The sequence below is a fragment of the Eptatretus burgeri genome, chromosome 12, assembly GCF_056783735.1.
Source record: "Eptatretus burgeri isolate ZD-2024b chromosome 12, Ebu_testis_v1, whole genome shotgun sequence".
Lineage (NCBI taxonomy): Eukaryota > Metazoa > Chordata > Myxini > Myxiniformes > Myxinidae > Eptatretus > Eptatretus burgeri.
Window position 1 is genome coordinate 82588870 of NC_140972.1, and position 18656 is coordinate 82607525.

Below are 18656 nucleotides of genomic sequence, written 5' to 3' on the forward strand. Positions count from 1 at the left end.
GGACGGTGTTTTTCAGTGCGGTGTGGACGGTGTTTCTCAGTGCGGTGTGGACGGTGTTTTTCAGTGCGGTGTGGACGGTGTTTTTCAGTGCGGTGTGGACGGTGTTTCTCAGTGCGGTGTGGACGGTGTTTTTCAGTGCGGTGTGGACGGTGTTTCTCAGTGCGGTGTGGACGGTGTTTCTCAGTGCGGTGTGGACGGTGTTTTTCAGTGCGGTGTGGACGGTGTTTCTCAGTGCGGTGTGGACGGTGTTTTTCAGTGCGGTGTGGACGGTGTTTCTCAGTGCGGTGTGGACGGTGTTTTTCAGTGCGGTGTACGCCCTTTTTTATAGACTGTCAGCAATCGTTCGAAATCACACTTTGGAGTTTAACTAAGTTTTAAATTAAAATACTATAATCGTGTGAAGACGTCGGTGTTTACTCTCCTTCGGACGATGTTAGTCGAGTCCACGAGGGACGGCAGGAAGTTTATCACGTGACGTAAACACAGGCTTCGCAGTGCTGATGCTTCCTCGGCTTGTATTGCAGGTCCTGCTTGTAAGTCGGAGGAAGAACCGAGTTGGATTTCTGTCACGATGATTCACAATGACCGATCCGTGGGTCTCGACGTAAGATTGGCTGGACCGGGCTCGGTTCCTTGTGTGCACCGTATCCGGAGGGTTGTGGCCGGTTCGACGCCCGGACCCGGTCCCTTTGCCTGTTTGCTTCCTGAGGAGGTCGTGTTGCTCACTACTGTGCCTGGTCCCGGTGACCTTGTCGGCCACACGCTGTGTCTCCCGGCCACGGAGTAAGTCTTCGAGGTTGATGATGTGTTGATCATGGCGATGGGGATTGTCTGTAGGGATTATGATATATATATATATATATATATATATATATATATATATATATATATATATATATATATATATATATATAATGTGGTGGTGGTGTGATTAATTAATGTAGCACGGTGCCGTGTGTTTCTCATATTAAATCGAAGACGAGCGCTCGTCGAACTTTCACCTTGTTGACAGTTGGTGAACAATAAAATGTGTAAAAAATAAAAAAAAATAAAAAGAACAAACAAACAAGAAGAGTAAATTGATTCTCTTCGAACTTGCGGTCGTGTTTGTCAACATTTCATCCATTTCCGTTCCAAATTGGACCCAGAGCTTCGTCCTGTCAAAATCGACCAATAAAATGGCGTCTCGTGTTTGCGATAGATAAGCGTGAAGCGATGTTGTGACGTCATGTTCATAGTACGTCACTACGGTGGCCGATACTCGTCATACTAACGAGAGAAAAATGAGCATATTATTTTAAAATAATTTATTCTATCTATAATTCCATCAATCTATGTCTGTCTGTGACCGCTTTTTCTCCACAACCACTGGTCCGATCTAATTGAAACTTGCCAGATATATTGCTGGGGACCTGAGGATGTGTCTTTTCAATGTTTGATATTAATCGGACAAGTGGTTCCCAAGTTATGGCCATTTATTTACCAAACTAATGACAGGACACGTTGCTGCGTAGGCGTGGCCGATGGGGAAAGGGGGCCATTTAGTTACCAATGACAGGACACGTTGCTGCGTAGGCGTAGCCGATGGGGAAAGGGGGCCATTTAGTTACCAATGACAGGACACGTTGCTGCGTAGGCGTGGCCATTGGGGAAAGGGGGCCATTTAGTTACCAATGACGGGACACATTGCGTAGGCGTGCCGTTGGGGAAAGGGGGCCATTTAGTTACCAATGACAGGACACGCTGCGTAGGCGTGGCCGTTGGGGAAAGGGGGCCATTTAGTTACCAATGACAGGACACGTTGCGTAGGCGTGCCGTTGGGGAAAGGGGGCCATTTAGTTACCAATGACAGGACACGTTGCTGTGTAGGCGTGCCGTTGGGGAAAGGGGGCCATTTAGTTACCAATGACAGGACACGTTGCTGTGTAGGCGTGCCGTTGGGGAAAGGGGGCCATTTAGTTACCAATGACAGGACACGTTGCTGTGTAGGCGTGCCGTTGGGGAAAGGGGGCCATTTAGTTACCAATGACAGGACACGTTGCTGCGTTGGCGTGGCCGTTGGGGACGAGGTCCTCAGTTACCAATGACAGGACACGTTGCTTGGCATTTTGCACCCACAGTATCTATCTTCTATCTATAATTCCAGCAATCTCTGTTTGTTTGCCTTTTCAAGGTTTGAAATTAATCGGACAAGTGGTTCCCAAGTTATGGCCAAGTTAGAGCGCGTTCCCCATTACGGGTTACAACGTACGGACTTCCGGATAGTGATGATTTACTGTATTCTAATAATTTCTCGATTTCTTATGCGCATTTATAGATAAACAATGCCCCAATCCAGTCGTCGTTTACGAGAGCAAAGGAACGGCCGTGTGGCTGCTTGAAATATATTTTTGCATGTAAGGTCACGCACATACGGGCACATGAGAGCAAAGGAACGGCCTGTGTGGTTGTTATTTGTGGCACGCAGTTTGAAAGTTTTTTTTATTTTATTTTTTTGCACGTATGGCCACGCACATACGAGCATGCAAGAGCGAAGGAACGGCCTGTGTAGTTGTTGTTTCTGGCACATGGTTTGAAAGTTTTTTTTTTTTTTTTTTATTTTTTATTTTTTTGCACGTACGGGCACGCACTAGTTCGACTAAATTGGATAAATGTTTCTAAAAGGGTAAGTTATTATTTTGAAAATAATTATCTGGACACAGTTTGAATTGCCTTGAATCACAACAGCACAAACAAAAGAATGTATTTGATGTCACCTGATATTCTATCTATCCTTGTATGTCCAAAGCATTCAAAATATTGAATGAAGTGTCAATTAAAAAATATTTCTGGGTGGTGTTGTGTTCACATTAGCTTATAATTGTTAAGATCTTAACTCAAAATGCTAATTGATTCAGGTTCTGTTCTGTTCTTGCATATGACAGCTTAGCTGCCAGGTAGCTATCATTTCATGGAAGCGCAGCTGTGCAGCTGATGCTGTGCCCCTCTACCAGTACACTGCTACTCATTTCACCGACCTTGGAAGGATGACAGGCTGAGTGGACTCCACCTAGTGTTAATTCAGCAGCCAATGGGGCTCAAACTCGGGACCCTTCAGATTCTAAGCTAGCCACCCAAGCCGCTAAGCCAACACCAGGCATATTAATTCAGGTAACTTTGTTACAGAAATTGGTAAATTTAACGATTAATTTTTCAAAATGTCTTCAACAAAATCCAACAAATCTCTGAACACCATTGGCATTTGAATGGGGTGTTTCTCCTCACCACTCAAGCATCGGTACAAGATGCAGGATGCACTCAATGGCCACGCAATTCACACTCTATCCAGTTAACAATTGACACTTTGTGCATGTTGACAGAATTGATCTTGAAACATTTACAAACACAGCATTTTTCTTCATCTGCCATTTGTGGCTCGGTTTCATCATCTGGGGAGTCATCAGGTGGTACCAGGTTTGTACGTGAAGGTCCAGGCTGTGGATCGCTGGTCTTCACTCGCGGTGATTTTTTTTTCATTTCAGTTGTTTGAAAAGCTTCTTTTTGTTTTTTTGGTTTTAGTGCACTTTTCTTGGTCGATGGTTTAGACTGATTCAAATAGTCTTTCAGTTTCTTCAGTGGTTCCCCTTCTGTTACTCTTTCTGCTTTGCCACCAACAACATTGTTAATGTTCCTTGTTTTCTTTTTGTTTATTTCAACCTTCTCTGCAACTTTTCTGCCTTTATTTCAGAACTAATCGCTGCAATGCGTGGACATAAGGGGCTGGTTCTCGTTGTCCACTTCCCCGGATGAATCGTGTAATTGTTCCTTTGGATGAAATGTTATGTACAGGGTTGATTGAGCAAGTTTAGGCTGAAGGCTTTGGATGACTTCTTCTGCAGGTTTAAATGGATATATTCCAGCTTTGGCAAATGCACACTGTAAATTTGATGGTGATTATGCTGGTGAATAGGCTTTCCAAGCCAATCCACACACATCATACCTAGTTACTCTAGGATGATTTGCACGTGCAAAAGACAAACAGTCCTGGTTATACTTCAGCTGAAGGGACCCAAAACTTCTGACTTCCATGATAAACGATAACTTAATACGGCTGGCCGTTAATCATCTTCAAAAAGGGTGTTTAAATTAACTCTAACACCCAAGTGCATTCATGCACTTCCTTGGAGTTCCCTTAGTGTGTGTGTGCAAAGTTTCAGGCTGCTAGGTTTCATGGTTTTTGAGTTGTGGAGGACACACACACACACACACACACACACACACACACACACACACACACACACACACACACACACACACACACACACACACACACACACACACACACACACACACACACACACACACACTAGCTGTGGTTTGTCCTTTCAATTGTATTTGGTTAGTATATGGTCTTGTTCTTTGAAGTAGTGCATCAGAAGAATCAGTAACAAAACGTGCTCTAACAGCTCAGATAAACTTGATGGTTTCACCACGTGTAGCTCAGGCCATCTATCCATGAAGTTGCAGAACGACTGCAGAACACTTGTCATCTTTTGTGGTGCTTCCTGAGGTGAGCAGCATTATCTGTAGCCATGGTGAATACCTCAGTCCTTGTGTAGCCATACCATACTGCAGCAAGATATTTAACATGTGCTACCAGCTTCGACTCCTCCAGCTGGGACAGAATGTGTTTCGGACCAGATCTGGTACGATCAACCGAAACTCTGCAATCAACTCAAAGGGTAATCAGTAAGATAGACAGACACTGTCTATCTCTATACGCTCTTTAAACAGCAATACCATCTTCCTTTACTGCCCGGTGTGCTCTTATCAGCACAGAGGGTGAGTATGAGCGTCTTCGTGCCTGTTTTGAGGATGAGGTAAGCTGCAAACACAAAAATAATTCAGGTTTAAATATCTGGCACTTTTGGGCTTCCATAGATTTATAATTTTGTCAGTCATGCCCCTTTGTTATGCTAATTTTAGTGACATTTGTTATGCTAAGGGAAAAATATTGTGCTGGAGCGGAAGCTATCAGAAATGCACGACAATTGGAAACATATGATGCCGCGATACGAGTACTAATAAAGGTGATTGTGATTAAAAACAAATTATTATTACAGTATTATTATTATTATTTTTGGTGTCGTGCTTATTGTGCTGTGAATGGAGTAAACAAACACAAGATGCTTATTTTGGTGGTGGTCATCTTCTTCTTGATGACAAATTACAGCTCACAGATTGAAGTCTAAGTTGGACAGCCAAGTCACAGCACTGTCTGTTGTTCGGTGGATTGCCTGATGTGATGAATCGTCTGATCTGGGTGACCACAGTCACATGCTTGGCTGTCTTTGAAATTACATTTGTGGAGGTGGTGTGATGTCCTTGCATGGAGTGTGCAGATGCTGTTGAATGCAAACCACTGTTTCTGGGGGGAGGTTGAAACCTTGAAGGTCTTTTGTCGGATCACTCGCCAGTACTTTGTTGCCTCTGCCACTGAAAGTGGAATGAGGTTATGTTTTCACCCCTGTCTGTCTTTTTTGTTTGTTATTTGTGAAAATCGAAGATTTTTTTTTTCAAGTATATTGGTTGGTCTTGTGCATTATTCTGTCTGTCTCTTTCTTTCTGTTTATTTGTTTGTCAATCGCCTACAGGTCACAACTTTAAATCGATCTTCATGTTACTTCACCACATGGTAGAGTTTGTCATAAGCAGGAAGCTTATTGTTTTTGACGTAAAGAGGTCAACATAGGCCAAAGGTCAACAACTTTGTCAAATTTCTAAAATCCTCAATTTTCATCGGATTGCTTAGATATTTGAAGAGGAGTTACATATTTGGTCATTGAATTCAACCAACAATTATTTTTGAGGTCAACATTTTTTTTTAATGGATTTTGCAAGTATTGTGCTATGCATAACATCTTTCTTGTTTGGTTGTGTGCAGCATATTTCAAAAAGTTGTGGACCGATTCTGATGAAATTTGGTGTGCATATTGGGTGTGTTACAAGGACGAACTGATTAGATTTTGGTGAACATTCGGATCCAGATCTGACTACTAGAACATTTTAAAGTGATTCTTCACCATTGAGAGATAGGGCTAAAAATGATATGTATGTCAGTCTATGATTGAGGAACTACTTTATTTCAATTGAATTTTATATTTTGAATTTGAACACTGCAGAACACAAATCGGAGCATGAACCTGCAGTTCATCAGTACTTTGGCTCTGAATTTTGCAAATTGTACAGATTCTTGTCCCATGTGTGCATGCACAGAGGAGTAGGGTAATTTTTTTTTTGTCTGGCAGTCAAAGAAAATTGAAAATCATTCCAAACATGAAACTTACTGTTGTACGGGACGTCATAAAGGACACAAACAGCAGACACGAATAACTAATTTAACGTGCAAAATAAGGTGATGTAAAAGACGGTGCATCAACGGCAGTAAACTTCTTATTCAATGTATATATGTATATATATAGTTGCTTCTACGGGTGCCGAGACACCAGCTTGTCACTCGGAGATTAGTCACATCGGAGATTAGTCTGTCACTCGGAGAAAATAAGGTGATGTAAAAGACGGTGCATCAACGGCAGTAAACTTCCTATTCAATGTATATATTGTTGTGGTTACCAAATTCGCAAACCACCATTCAGGTCCCTTAGGTGAGGTATCTCGGTAAGTGCATGTGTAGTTAGGCCCAAACCCGTTGTCTAGTGGGAATACATGTCATTTATGCGAGCTGCGACTCTTCAGGATAGCCGTTTTTCTTTTACTATCTTTATTTTGGACCAACCGCCAGGATTACCATCACAATTACAACCACAACCACCGCTTCACCACAACCGCCACGACCTTCCCGTCACACCTCGCCACCGTAGCATCGCCACCGTTCTTGCCCCGCTGTGGGTACCGGTGTTGGACTCATGCAGAACGCGCGTCGAACAGCGTGTACAAAATCACGGATTTTCTGCTTCAAAAACGGATCAAAAACGACACACGCCCACTTTTTGCCGTCCAATCGGTGAGCGAGGGGCGATTTGGCCCCGCCTCCAGAACGATCGATATATGCAAATTTGTGGATCAAAAAGCCTTCACGCCCACTTTTTCTCGAGCCAATGGGGAGCGAGGTGAAAGGTCAAAGGGAGGGGGTCAAAGGCGAAGTTACGGGGGGGATAAAAGGACCGTGTTCGTCAGTCGGAGTCAGCAAAAAGGGAACGAAGAGTCAGAAGAGAGTCGCAAACAAGAACGGGTCGGAGAGTCAAGAAGAGGAGAGTCGGAAGCAGAGGGTCAAGACTTCGCGGGCGGTGGAGCTGCTCGTCGTGTGCGTTGGAGTCGGAACGGAGGGGACGGAGCTGTGGAAAGGCGGCGACACCAGACGAGGGGGTGCTCGCGTCGTGCAGGAAGCTGCACCCGAGGGAGGCCGACAGCGCGACCTGGCCGAGGTGGAGACGCTCGTCGCACATAATAAAGATCCTCTATACCCCGAGCATCAGCAACCCCCTCCTGTTTCCCCCCGCGCTGAGATAGTGCGACCAAGGGGGCCCCGTTCCCACCCCCAGCCAGGCACTGTCCACGAGGCCCGCGGGTTGCGGGGCCATCGCCGCTCCGCGTCTCATCACCAGACGGGTAGGCCCGACCCGGTCTCGGCCTCAGGCCGCCTCATTCTTGGGGGCATTTCTTTTCCTTGGTTTTGGGTATGTGTTGTCGGCGCCGTCTGTGAAGTAGAATTGTATAAGTGTTGCCGTGTGCTCGGTAGTCGGTATTAGCTCTGCACTGTGTTTTCACTTTTATGTTTGCTTTTTGTGTAAATGGAATTGTGTTTTCTTTTTTTTGTGTGCATTTGGTGGAATTGTATTTGTGTGCTTTCCGTTCGTCGCGAATAAATGTGCTTTATTGTTGAACTGTTTCCCGCTTCGCTTCGTCTTTTTCCTCCATTGAATCCCCATCTTGCTTCACGTAAAGGGTTGGTAGTGGGCTGAATACGCCGATAATTAATCGAACCGTCGAGGTCGACGATAACACCGCTCGGTTATTCTGATAGTACGGAACGGGTCGCTTAAGTGGCCCGTGTCCGAAGTCGACCTGCGGCGAGGTGCGATCGCCCGGTCTACCCTCCGCGTGGGTACTTAGGTAGTTCGAATTTGGCGAGCAACCCTATCCCACGCGGGGGCTGATTGGCTCGATCGCGGTGAGACCGAAAGGTCCACCCGTGACTGGTTCCCGGCGTTAGTCCGAGAGGGTCACGACTGGATTGTCCGTCCGGTGGGCGACGTGCCGCGATTCGAGTTACGTGGCCGTCGCACGCCGGCGGGCGCGAAGACCGCAACAATATGTACATATGTATGTATATATATATATATATATATATATATATATATATATGTATGTATATATATATATATATATATATATATATATATGTATATATATATATATATATATATATATATATATATATATGTATGTATATATATATATATATATATATATATATATATATATATATATATATATATATATATATATATATATATATATAGTTGCTTCTACGGGTGCCGAGACACCAGCTTGTCACTCGGAGATTAGTCCTTGGTAGACCCAGACCTGGGGCCACCGCTCACAATTTACGTTATCGTACGGTGGGTTGTTTTAAAACCATGAACGCCACCCAGTTAACCACGAGTTCCAGTGTCCACCGTCTCATTATTCCGTTTAACTCGAGGTCACGTGGTTACCTGAGCAGGGAGCGCGCCCTCGGCAAAGCACCAATGTTATCTCGATTAGATTTTAATTAGGGCGGCCGAGCGTTTTAACTGCTGGTGTGTGCTGACTATTTTTGGTCAAATATGTGGTAGTTACCTCCCAGTCTATTATATCTCTGTTCGAACAATGCTCGACCAATCGAAGGAAAGGACAAACACAGACAGGTTGGAAATCGACAAATGATTTATTAATAATAAAATAAATAAGTAAAAAGAACCTTTAATTTTCTGAGGTAAATAAAGAATGAATTTCAAAGCAAAATCAATCAAAATGCCAGGAAAGATACAAAGAGCAGATGCTTATCGGGGGTTGACTTGCTTACAGCTAAACACAGACAAGGGTACCCAACAGATCATTCGGGGGGGGGGGGGGGAGAAGAATCGTCTCACTCACCAGAAAGTAGTCGTCCGTGAAATGAAAACGTCCTGAAATGTGTGCGTGCATGTCACGTCCGTCGCTAGCACCTTGCCTTGCCATGAGTCCTTTCGCGAACAGCCTTGAACGCCAGTCGACATCTGGAGGGCACCGAGATCGTTTGTCACGGGTTTAGACCCTCGTGTTGTTGGTGGCCGACCCATGCCTCACTTGTTGGCGGTGCTGCTCACACCCACGCACGCACCACACGCTCGCTGCCTTCTCCTCTTTTGTGCGCTTACTCCCGCTTCTTGCTGGCTTCTCAATCATACTTCTCATTCTCTTCTCCCTCCCTGGCTTTCTTTCGCCTCTGCTTTTTCCTCCCGCCTCAGAACGGACCTCCATTCGTTTTATATCTGTGGGCTGTCTCACGGGCACAGTCTGCCCCAAGCTCACCCCACCCTACTTGCGCACAGTTACCATGATGACCCGTGCACTCTCAAAAAAGGCGGGCATCGGAGCTCGCGAAAGAATGTTGCTGAGGAAGAATGGGGGGGGGCAGGTCCTTCAAAGCTCGCAAAAGAACGTTGCTGAGGACAAATGAGGGTGGGCTTCAGGGCTCGTGAAAGAAATGTGTGTGAACGTGTCTGTCGTAAAAAAAAAAAAGCTTCCCATAATAGAGGGGATCTGTCCTTTACCCTTCTCAACGCATCACATTTAAGATCCCATTAGACATGGGGATGAGGCTAATCTGAACATGCATTTTAGGAAATAACTGTCTGAGGGCCTGGATGTGTGGATGCATTCATCAGACCGGATTCTGAAATCCGCAACGATATATATTGTTACGGAAATGGCCCTTAGTAGGCTACTAAATATAGGATTAGCCCAGATCCCCCAATGAATGCATGTTTAGTCAGGTTGTTCGGTAAATGGACGTTACATGTGTGTTGGGAGGTGTAGGATGCATGTTTATTGTTCGTACAGTGATGGTGTGCCGAAGCTTCTTCTTCTTCCTTCCCCTCTCCAGACGAGGCCCCGTCCAGTCGGCTGAGAGGGAGTGGCCAAAAAGAGGAAGTAAAACTAAGGGGAGGAGTTTGTCAGCTTCGTAAAGGGGAAGGAGCGAGTGGCTTTGAAGCGAGCGAACGAAGAAGAGACTGGTGATTCTGCTGGGAGAGAAACTGGACTTGGGCGTGCCGGGTCTGCCTTTTGTGGCCTGGAGAAGCGAACCAGGGCCGAAGGAAAGGCAGGGAAAGGACTGCACGAGGTCTGTCTGCCCTCGGCAGCGAACGAAGACCTCTTGGAGTAGTTCAGTTTTGGAGAAGTACAAAAACTGCAGTCGGTTTCGAGGCGTGCTGGGGCTTCGAGGGGAGAAGAAAAGGAAAAGGTGAGGAGAAAGAAACTTTCTGCGGAGAAAGAAACTGAGAGGACGGAGTTGAGCAGTCGGGCTTCGAGGAAAGCAGAAAGAACAAAAGCTAGTGGTGATTCTGCAGAGAAAGAAACTGAGAGGACGGAGTTGAGAAGTCGGGCTTCGAGGCGGGAAGGCAAGCGAGGAAACGACGGAGCATCTGACGGTCCCTACTCACCCCACGGCTTGACAACATCTTGGAATCCCATGGACCGAGCCTGCCGGAGCCCGGCACCTCGGTTTGGCCTTGTCTGGTGAACAGGCCACGCTTGGACTTGTATGCTGGACCTTGAGAGAAATCAGCTGAAACCCATCATCGATCTGACGGTCTGGTGCAGTCGACCTCGCGAGGTTTGAACGCGCCGAGGCTGCATGCGCGGGTGCTGCCGGGAGCAAGAGTAGGACCCTCCATTTCGCCACGCGGCGTGTTCGAGCTTGGCCTCGAATCCGTGGACATTGGCTTGTTACGAGCAACATTCGTGCTTTTGACACTTTCCTCTCGTCCATGAAACATCACCAAGTACTCTGTCTTGTCTGAATGCTGTCTGTCTGTCTTGTCTGCATGTTGTTTAAGGTATATCTCGGTAGGGACCCACTCGAAACCCGTAATCCGTAGTTCCCTAGTTAAGAACGGGTTATAGATTAATTAAAACATTGTCATGAATATTTTGCTTGTGTTGTGTTCCTCAATGTTCCCCAATAAATCTGGTTGATTCGTATGAAGTTGCCGCTATGGATTAATTTGTGTCGCGTCGAGGAACGATCCGTTCGATTGGTATACAGAACCAAAATGGTTACAGACTGGCAGAAAACGCTCGGCATCTGACAAAACCAGTCTGTAACCGGGGTTGTATCTCCCCAGCTGGTAAGGTCCAGGATTACGTTGGTATCGCGATTGAGGATGCATGACCTGAGGCCTGTGCTGAGCCGGCGTTATAAACCCCGGAGACAGCGGTGGTGAGGTTGTCTGGATTTCGTGGTCTCTGGAGGGTTAAAAACAAGTTTTGAAATGTTTTATAAAATCCTCGCTCGAAGCAGCCGCAAAGCTGCTGTCGTGCACATGATTAAGTTACTGGAATTGATCAATCACCCTTTATTTTGTTTTCCTTATTCATCTGTTGAATCCCAGACATCTGTATTGTTTTTATCATCATCATTCTTTTAGTGTTTGTAATTATGGGTATTATATTCTGATCCTATTGGAGCCACTTCATAAACCTGTTATAGCAGTTGGTGAACACGATGTTGCCACAAGTTTGGGTGTTGGACTAATTGCAAAATTCTTTGTAAATTATGTCAGATATTTAATGTTCAAAAGTGAGTGACATCAGATAGGAGAGTGGGATTATCGTTGCCTTTAAATAAATGAGAATGCAGATGATTTTGCGTCGATCTGGTTCCGTCAAGATTGAAGAGCTCAGAGGTGAGAATGTTATTTGCTGACTCATATTGCCAGTCCTTCAGATGCAGCTTTTAGAATGATTGATTCATCCTCTCATCAGTGGAAGAAAGCTGTATCTGCTTTGACTGATGGCAATAAAGTTGTGTTATATACTTTATATTAGGTTGGAATGTGCTTTAATGTTTCATTTGGGTTCGAAAATAGTTCACGTAAAAGACAAGGAAATGGAGTGACATGGTCATGTTCAATAGGATCTAGATGTAAACTTTTACGTTAGAAAGAAGGATCGATTTAGCATACTTCAGGTTTTGCTATATTCTCTTCTGCCTTTTAAACATTAGCTTGTCCCATATTTTCCTCAGCCTACGATGGGAGCAACATGATGTGGGGACTGTTGGTCCACCTCTAATGTCCAGGCTTGTGATTTGGTCCACCAATGGTGGACTCTCCATTCATGAAGTGGAGCAGGTGGCAGGCAGATTGAATGTGATGGAGTGCTATTCAATGGCGACCGAAGAACTCTGCAAACGACTTGGTTTTTCTCCTGAGGGTGGGATTACTGTTCTTTGAATTTTCTAATTTCTAATACCTGTCACGGAAAAGTACCTATTTTTGATTCACATGACTTTCAACTGTAACATGTCTTAGTCTATTAACCAAGCTTGAATATTGAATGTCTGAAGTTCTCAAACTCAGGAATGAGTTATAATTTTCTACACCTCTTTTAATGACGAGTGTTATTTTAATATAATTATTTTATTTTATTTTCCTTTTTTGTTAAACCTCTTCTTGATTGCATTTTACTCCAGCGATTTATACTTTTTTTTTTTTGGACTGATTGTGTCGGTTTCAACATACAAAGCTATAAATTGAACTACCACCTCAGGTCTCTTCCAATGAAACCCATGATCTTTTTTATTTTTTATTTTTAACCTCATTAACCTACCTCCCCCAATTTAACTCTTCCCATCTATTTTCAGCTTGTTTTGTTTCCTTCCTTTTTCTCTTTCCTCCTTCTGTTCATTCATCCACTCGTTACATCCGCACTTTGCCCTGCTGCTCCACTCACTGTGTCAGTGTATTTCCTTCTACCCTCTGTCACCTTGCTCTTCCAGGAGCTTAGTCTTTGAATCCAAAATATTCAAAAGCTTTCCCATTATCTGTGACGGGTTTGTTTTAAAAGGAAAAAAAAAAGAAAAGAAAAGAACTTTCCTCATTCCTGAGTTCCCTCGGTTGGATATAGATGGAATTTGCTGGTAAGCTGGTTGTGGGACTTGAGTGAAAGACCAAGGTGGGCTCACCAGTGAAACAATTGGCATTCATTCACAATCTAAACCATTAGTGAGATGGGCACAAAAGGAGCAAGGTAAGCGCACAATACTGACATGGCATGCATACAATTCTACACAACTTGGAAAACCACACCTGCCTGCCGCTTCACCACATAATTCAAGTACACCACCCCCACAGTGGCACTCAAACTTGCCTAAAAATCATCCATTCAGCTTACCAGCATGCTCCACTTATACACCACCCATGGACCCAGAAGGAGGAAGCAACACTTTTCAGGAAGTACAGGTAGTGGACAAAAAATGGAAACACCTGGGTAAATTGAGAACACCAAGCATGTGTGGCCCACGTGTTAATTAAACAAATAACATCCCAGCATGATTAGAGTCATGTATGAAAATGCTGCACAGGCCTGGTTGCCTACCGAAAAGTATGGCTCGCATGGCTGCAATAAGAGATGCCCCCCGCCCCCAATTCTTCATCCACATAGCATGTGTGATTGCCCAAAGGTTTAATGAGCATTGCACCGATGTTATCCATATGTCACAGCCTTCTCAGTCACCAGATCTGAACCCAATCAAGCATTTATAGGATATTCTGGAACAACGCCTGAGACAATGTTTTTCCACCCGATCAAACAGGTGTGAGTTGATTGACACATCTCTTGGAAGAAAGGTGCCACATCCCTCCTGCAGAATTCCAGATGCTGGTGGACTCTATGTTTTGGCGCATACAGGCCGAAGTGGTGGCCCAACGCTCTTAAGTGACTTTACATTGGTGTTTCCATTTATTTTATTTATTTTTGTCTACTACCTGTACATGAGCATGGAAATGTCCAAAATAATTATTACTAGCAAAGTACTGGCTGACTTCACCCACCACTGAAATACAGAGCAATTGCAGTCAAAGTGTATATTCCCCCTCCATCCCTCCCTTACCTCAAATGGCCGCACTGCTGATACCGCACTTGAAAAAGCTGAATGCCTAAACTCGGTTTTTGCATCGAAATCTTGTGTCCAAAACCCATCACTTTCTCTACCCACCTTACCCAGTCGCACCCAACTGTCGCTGGACTTTGTGTCCTTTTTCTCCTGACAAGGTGGAGAGCTTGCTGTCAAACCTCGACTCAGATTCTGCAGACGGCATCAGCCCACGTGTCCTCAAGGCCTGCTTTTCTGCTCTTGCTCACCCTCTCTCTGTTCTATTCACCCTCTCATTTGCTCAAGGTCATCTGCCTTCTGCTTGGAAATCAGCAAACATCACTGCCCTGCACAAAAAAGTTGCAAAAACTGATCCCTGCAACTACAGACCAATCATCCTTCTCCCAATCATCAGCAAGGTTATGGAATCCATCATCGCTTCAGACATCAAATCCTTCCTCTTCTCCAATGGCTTGATTTATGATCATCAATTTGGTTTCAGAACAGGTCACTCTACCCTGGATATGCTGCTTCTACTCTCCCAACAATGGATGGAAGTCCTCAATGCCAGGCAGGAAATCCAAGCCGTATCCCTGGACATATCACCTGCTTTTGACACAGACTGGCACCCTGCCCTGCTCACCAAATTCTCTTCCTGTGGTATCCAAGGCCATCTCCACTCATGGCTCGCAGACTTCCTCTCCTGTCGCAGTCACCGTGTGGCCCTAAATGGAGTTCTTTCATCCCACTTCCTGTCCAGGCTGGAGTTCCTCAAGGTAGCGTTCTGGGCCCTGTTCTTTTTCTGGTTTTCATCAATGATCTCTCCGACTCTGGAAAATCCTCTATATCTCTTTGCTGATGACTCCACCCTCTGCCGTACCATCGGTCATCCCTCAGACCGGCAAGCAGCAGCTTCTTCGCTCACTGCAGATCTGGATAAAATCACAAACTGGTCCAACACGTGGAACTTGTCTTTCAATCCGGACAAATCTCACACTCTCACTATGTCTCTTCAAAAGGACCATTTAGAACCCCCCCCCCATCCACTTTCTCAACAATCCTCTGGAAGAAGTCCTTTCTTTCAAGCTTCTGGGTCTCACTATCTGCCATGACCTTTCCTGGCAAAGCCACATTTCAAACCTCACCTCCAAAGCCAGTCGCCGACTGGGAATCCTCCGTCGTGCAAAGTCCTTCCTCGGCCCACCTGAGCTCCTGCCCACTTGCAAAGCTTTTGTCCGCAGCCTCATGGAGTACTGCTCTCCCCTCTGGGCTGGTGCTCCTGCCTCCCACCTTTCTCGGCTTCACGCTGTAGAAACCAAGGCATTTCGGATCATTGGCATCTCCCACAATGAGGCTGAGTCTTTGGGCCTCTCACTCAATCACCACAAGTTGGTCGGTGGTCTTTCTGTCTTCTACCGTCTCTTCCCCAGCCTCAACCCCCCCCCCCCCCCCGCTCTCTCTGCGATTTGTTCCCACAACATTTCTGCAGGGCGCTCAAGGTCCGCCAACAACCCCCTTCTGGTAAAACTACCAAAATCACTGCTCACCTCACTCTTTCATTCCTCTTTTTTTCCCGCCTTTGGAATAAACTCCCTCGCTCTATTCAATCCCATTCTTCCCTCCCAGCCTTCAAAACAGCTGTTCACCACCACCTCTTATCATCCCCAATCCAAATCCTCTATCTTTTCTACCCCCGACAATCCACCCAAGCCCACCTCCTTCAAATTCCCTGCTTTCCTTCCTGAAAGTCCCTGTAATGTCCATCTTCTATTCCCTATGTTCCCCGTCCCATCCCTCTCACTTCCACAGATCTCCTAATGTCTCTGAGAAGTCTCTGTTCCCCACTTTTTTGTCCTTCACACTCCCTCCCCTCTCTCTCATGCCCCCCTTGATGTGCGTTGTATGTTGGCTCTCGTACGAGCCTCGACAAGGTATACAAAAGAAAGTAACATGGAAACCTGTCACCGATGGACTGTTTCATTCAATTTTCCACTTAAAATGCAAGGAGAGTATCAGGTCGAGGAAATGTTTCCCTCCTTCCCCCACACCTCACTTTTTATTTTTATATTTTATTTTTTTAAAATATTTTGTCCTTTTTGGGTGTCATATTTGATCCTTAGTCATTACCTGTCCCATGTGAAGGAAAGGTTTTCTTGCCATTGCAGATTCCAGAGACATGGAATTTCTCAAGCTAATGCGTTTTTCCAGTGGAGTGGTGACCCTTTTGATGAAGCACTGCATCGTTGCTCAATTGGTTTTGTTGGAGAGGGGAATTTTTTGTGACACAATCAACCACTGGCAGATGCAACCTTGCCCCCCTTGTCCTTCTCAACTTGTCAATGCTACCCTGATGCAGAATAGTCTGATTGCATTACATGAGAGTGGACATGTCTGTATCCTTTATTTTGCTCAATTATTCTTGGTCACATTTCATTTTAACTTGTATGCACATACGCCGATCTCATTAATTTTAAGTATTTGCCTTTCTCTGTGGCATACATTGGAGTTGTGTGCAGAGGTCCAGAATGACAGGTTATTTATAGTTCTAAAACTTGGAAAATAATTGGTTCTAAGATTTTGCTTGGAGTAAATCTTGAAGAGGAGAGCAGGGAAGATTGAGCATATGGAAAGAAAAAAAACCAAATAAACCTGAACCAGGTTTTGGGGGCACTGCATGCCACATGGTGACAGAAACTGTAACAAAAAACAAAAGAGATTTCAGTCAGAGAGTAGTAAATGCATGGAATGATCTCCCTGTAAAGGTATTGGCAGCAGAAAGAGATGATGAGGTGAGCCATCGATCTTGATGGATCTCATCGTGGACAGCGGCTTCTTTCTTGACAGAGTAAATAGATTCTGGATGTGCAAGGTTCACTGCAGGTCACACAGATGATCGGTGTGTCCAGTGGCACAACCACATGCTTCCATTGGTGTCGCTTCACTCTTGCTGATTGAATGTGACATTCTTCAGAGACTGCTCTGGAGTTCTCACAGGTGGAGTGCCAGAGATCCAGTTTTGGCTATCATTTTCCACTTTTTCATCCCAACATTGCAGGATGTGAGGGTAGACTTGCTGGAGGACGTCTTTTATATCGCTTACATTGGCTGCCTCTGTTGTGAGCCCCTTCCTTTAACTGATCATAAAATATGGCCTTTGGTATTCTGATGTCATCCATCCAAGCCACTTGTCTGGCCCAACAGATCTGCTTTGCAATGACAAGGGACTCAATGTGACAACGATCAAGGCCATCTGTATTGGGGACAGGTCATGCCATTAAATGTTGTCAATTTTTCTCAGGTGTCGAAGATGGAATTGGTTAAGGTGTTTGAGATGTCGGCAATAGGGAGTCAACCTTTCGCGGCCGTACAGCAATCTTGTAAGCACAACTGTCCGGTAGACTATGACCTTAGTGGAGAGATGGATTCCATGATTTCTCCATTGTCTGTGCTGCAGCTTGCCGAATGCTGTGCTGGCCTTGTCAATTCTGATGGTACCTTCATCATCATTTGTGATGTTTTGGGCCAGTGTGCTGCCGAGGTCACAAAAAATGATTGCCGACTTTCGCTTCCACACCATTTATGGTGACTACAGGTGAGACGTATGTGGACGTGGCTGAAACGTGACTCGCCCCCCCCTCCCCCCCCTCCCCCCCCCGTTGTTTTCAGCTTATTGGGCTCTTGAAAGATGGTATTGGTTACTCCCAGGTGGTGCGGAGCACACAGCGTGAAGAGGAGGATGCAGTTGGCATTCTTTTTACCCACACTATTACAGCCAACAACGCCAAGCTTGGCTGAGTTTTTTTTCTAACTCGTGCATGGAAGTCACCCATTAGGACGATCTTATCGTTTCTTGGTGTGTTCCTAATGATGGTTCGGTTCTCATATAATTTCTGCTTGATCTTCTCTGGAGTTGTCACAGTCAGTGCATTGGTGCTGAGATGTGTGCGAGATGGAGATTGTCATGAGTCTGGCGTTTATCCCCTTAGGATGGTACTGGAGTGAAGCGTCAATCGAAGTTTGAATCACAAAATCAACACCTGCTTGTCTATGGTTTTGTTTTGGCTGTCCATTCCATCATAATGTGAAGCCACCTATGACTTCCTCCAACTACCCTCCATCGGGGATGCATGTTTCACTGAAGGGTGCAATGTTTACACTGTGACGAGCAAGCTTTTTTTTTAATTTTTTTTTTATTTTTTTTTTTTTTGTATACCTTGGTCGAGGCTCGTATGAGAGCTAACACACAACTCACAGCAAGGAGGCATGAGACAAGAGGGGCGGGAGTGGAAGGGACAAAACATTGGGGAACAGACACAGGTGAACTGTGGAAGGGAGAGGGATGGGGATGGGACGGGGAACATGGCGAGGGGAAGATGGACATTAAAGGGACTTTCAGGAAGGAAAGCAGGAGAATTGAAGGAAGTGGGCTTGGGTGGATTATCGGGGGTAGAAAAGATCGAGGATTTGGATGGGGGAAGATAAGAGGTGGTGGTGAACAGCTGTTTTGAAAGCCTGAAGGGAAGAATGGGAAAGAATA

At 45.2% G+C, this 18656-nt stretch overlaps 1 protein-coding gene across 1 annotated transcript in view; it reads left to right on the forward strand.

Annotated features, from left to right (window-relative positions):
• The first annotated feature begins 454 nt into the window (after window positions 1–454).
• Window positions 455–18656, forward strand: part of SPG11 (SPG11 vesicle trafficking associated, spatacsin) — a 213204-nt gene continuing 195002 nt past the window's right edge. The window contains exons 1-3 of the mRNA XM_085848691.1: window positions 455–783; window positions 12272–12459; window positions 16285–16512. Coding sequence (XP_085704817.1) covers window positions 572–783; window positions 12272–12459; window positions 16285–16512 — 628 coding nt within the window. The 5' untranslated portion in view covers window positions 455–571. The remainder of the gene's footprint in view (window positions 784–12271; window positions 12460–16284; window positions 16513–18656) is intronic.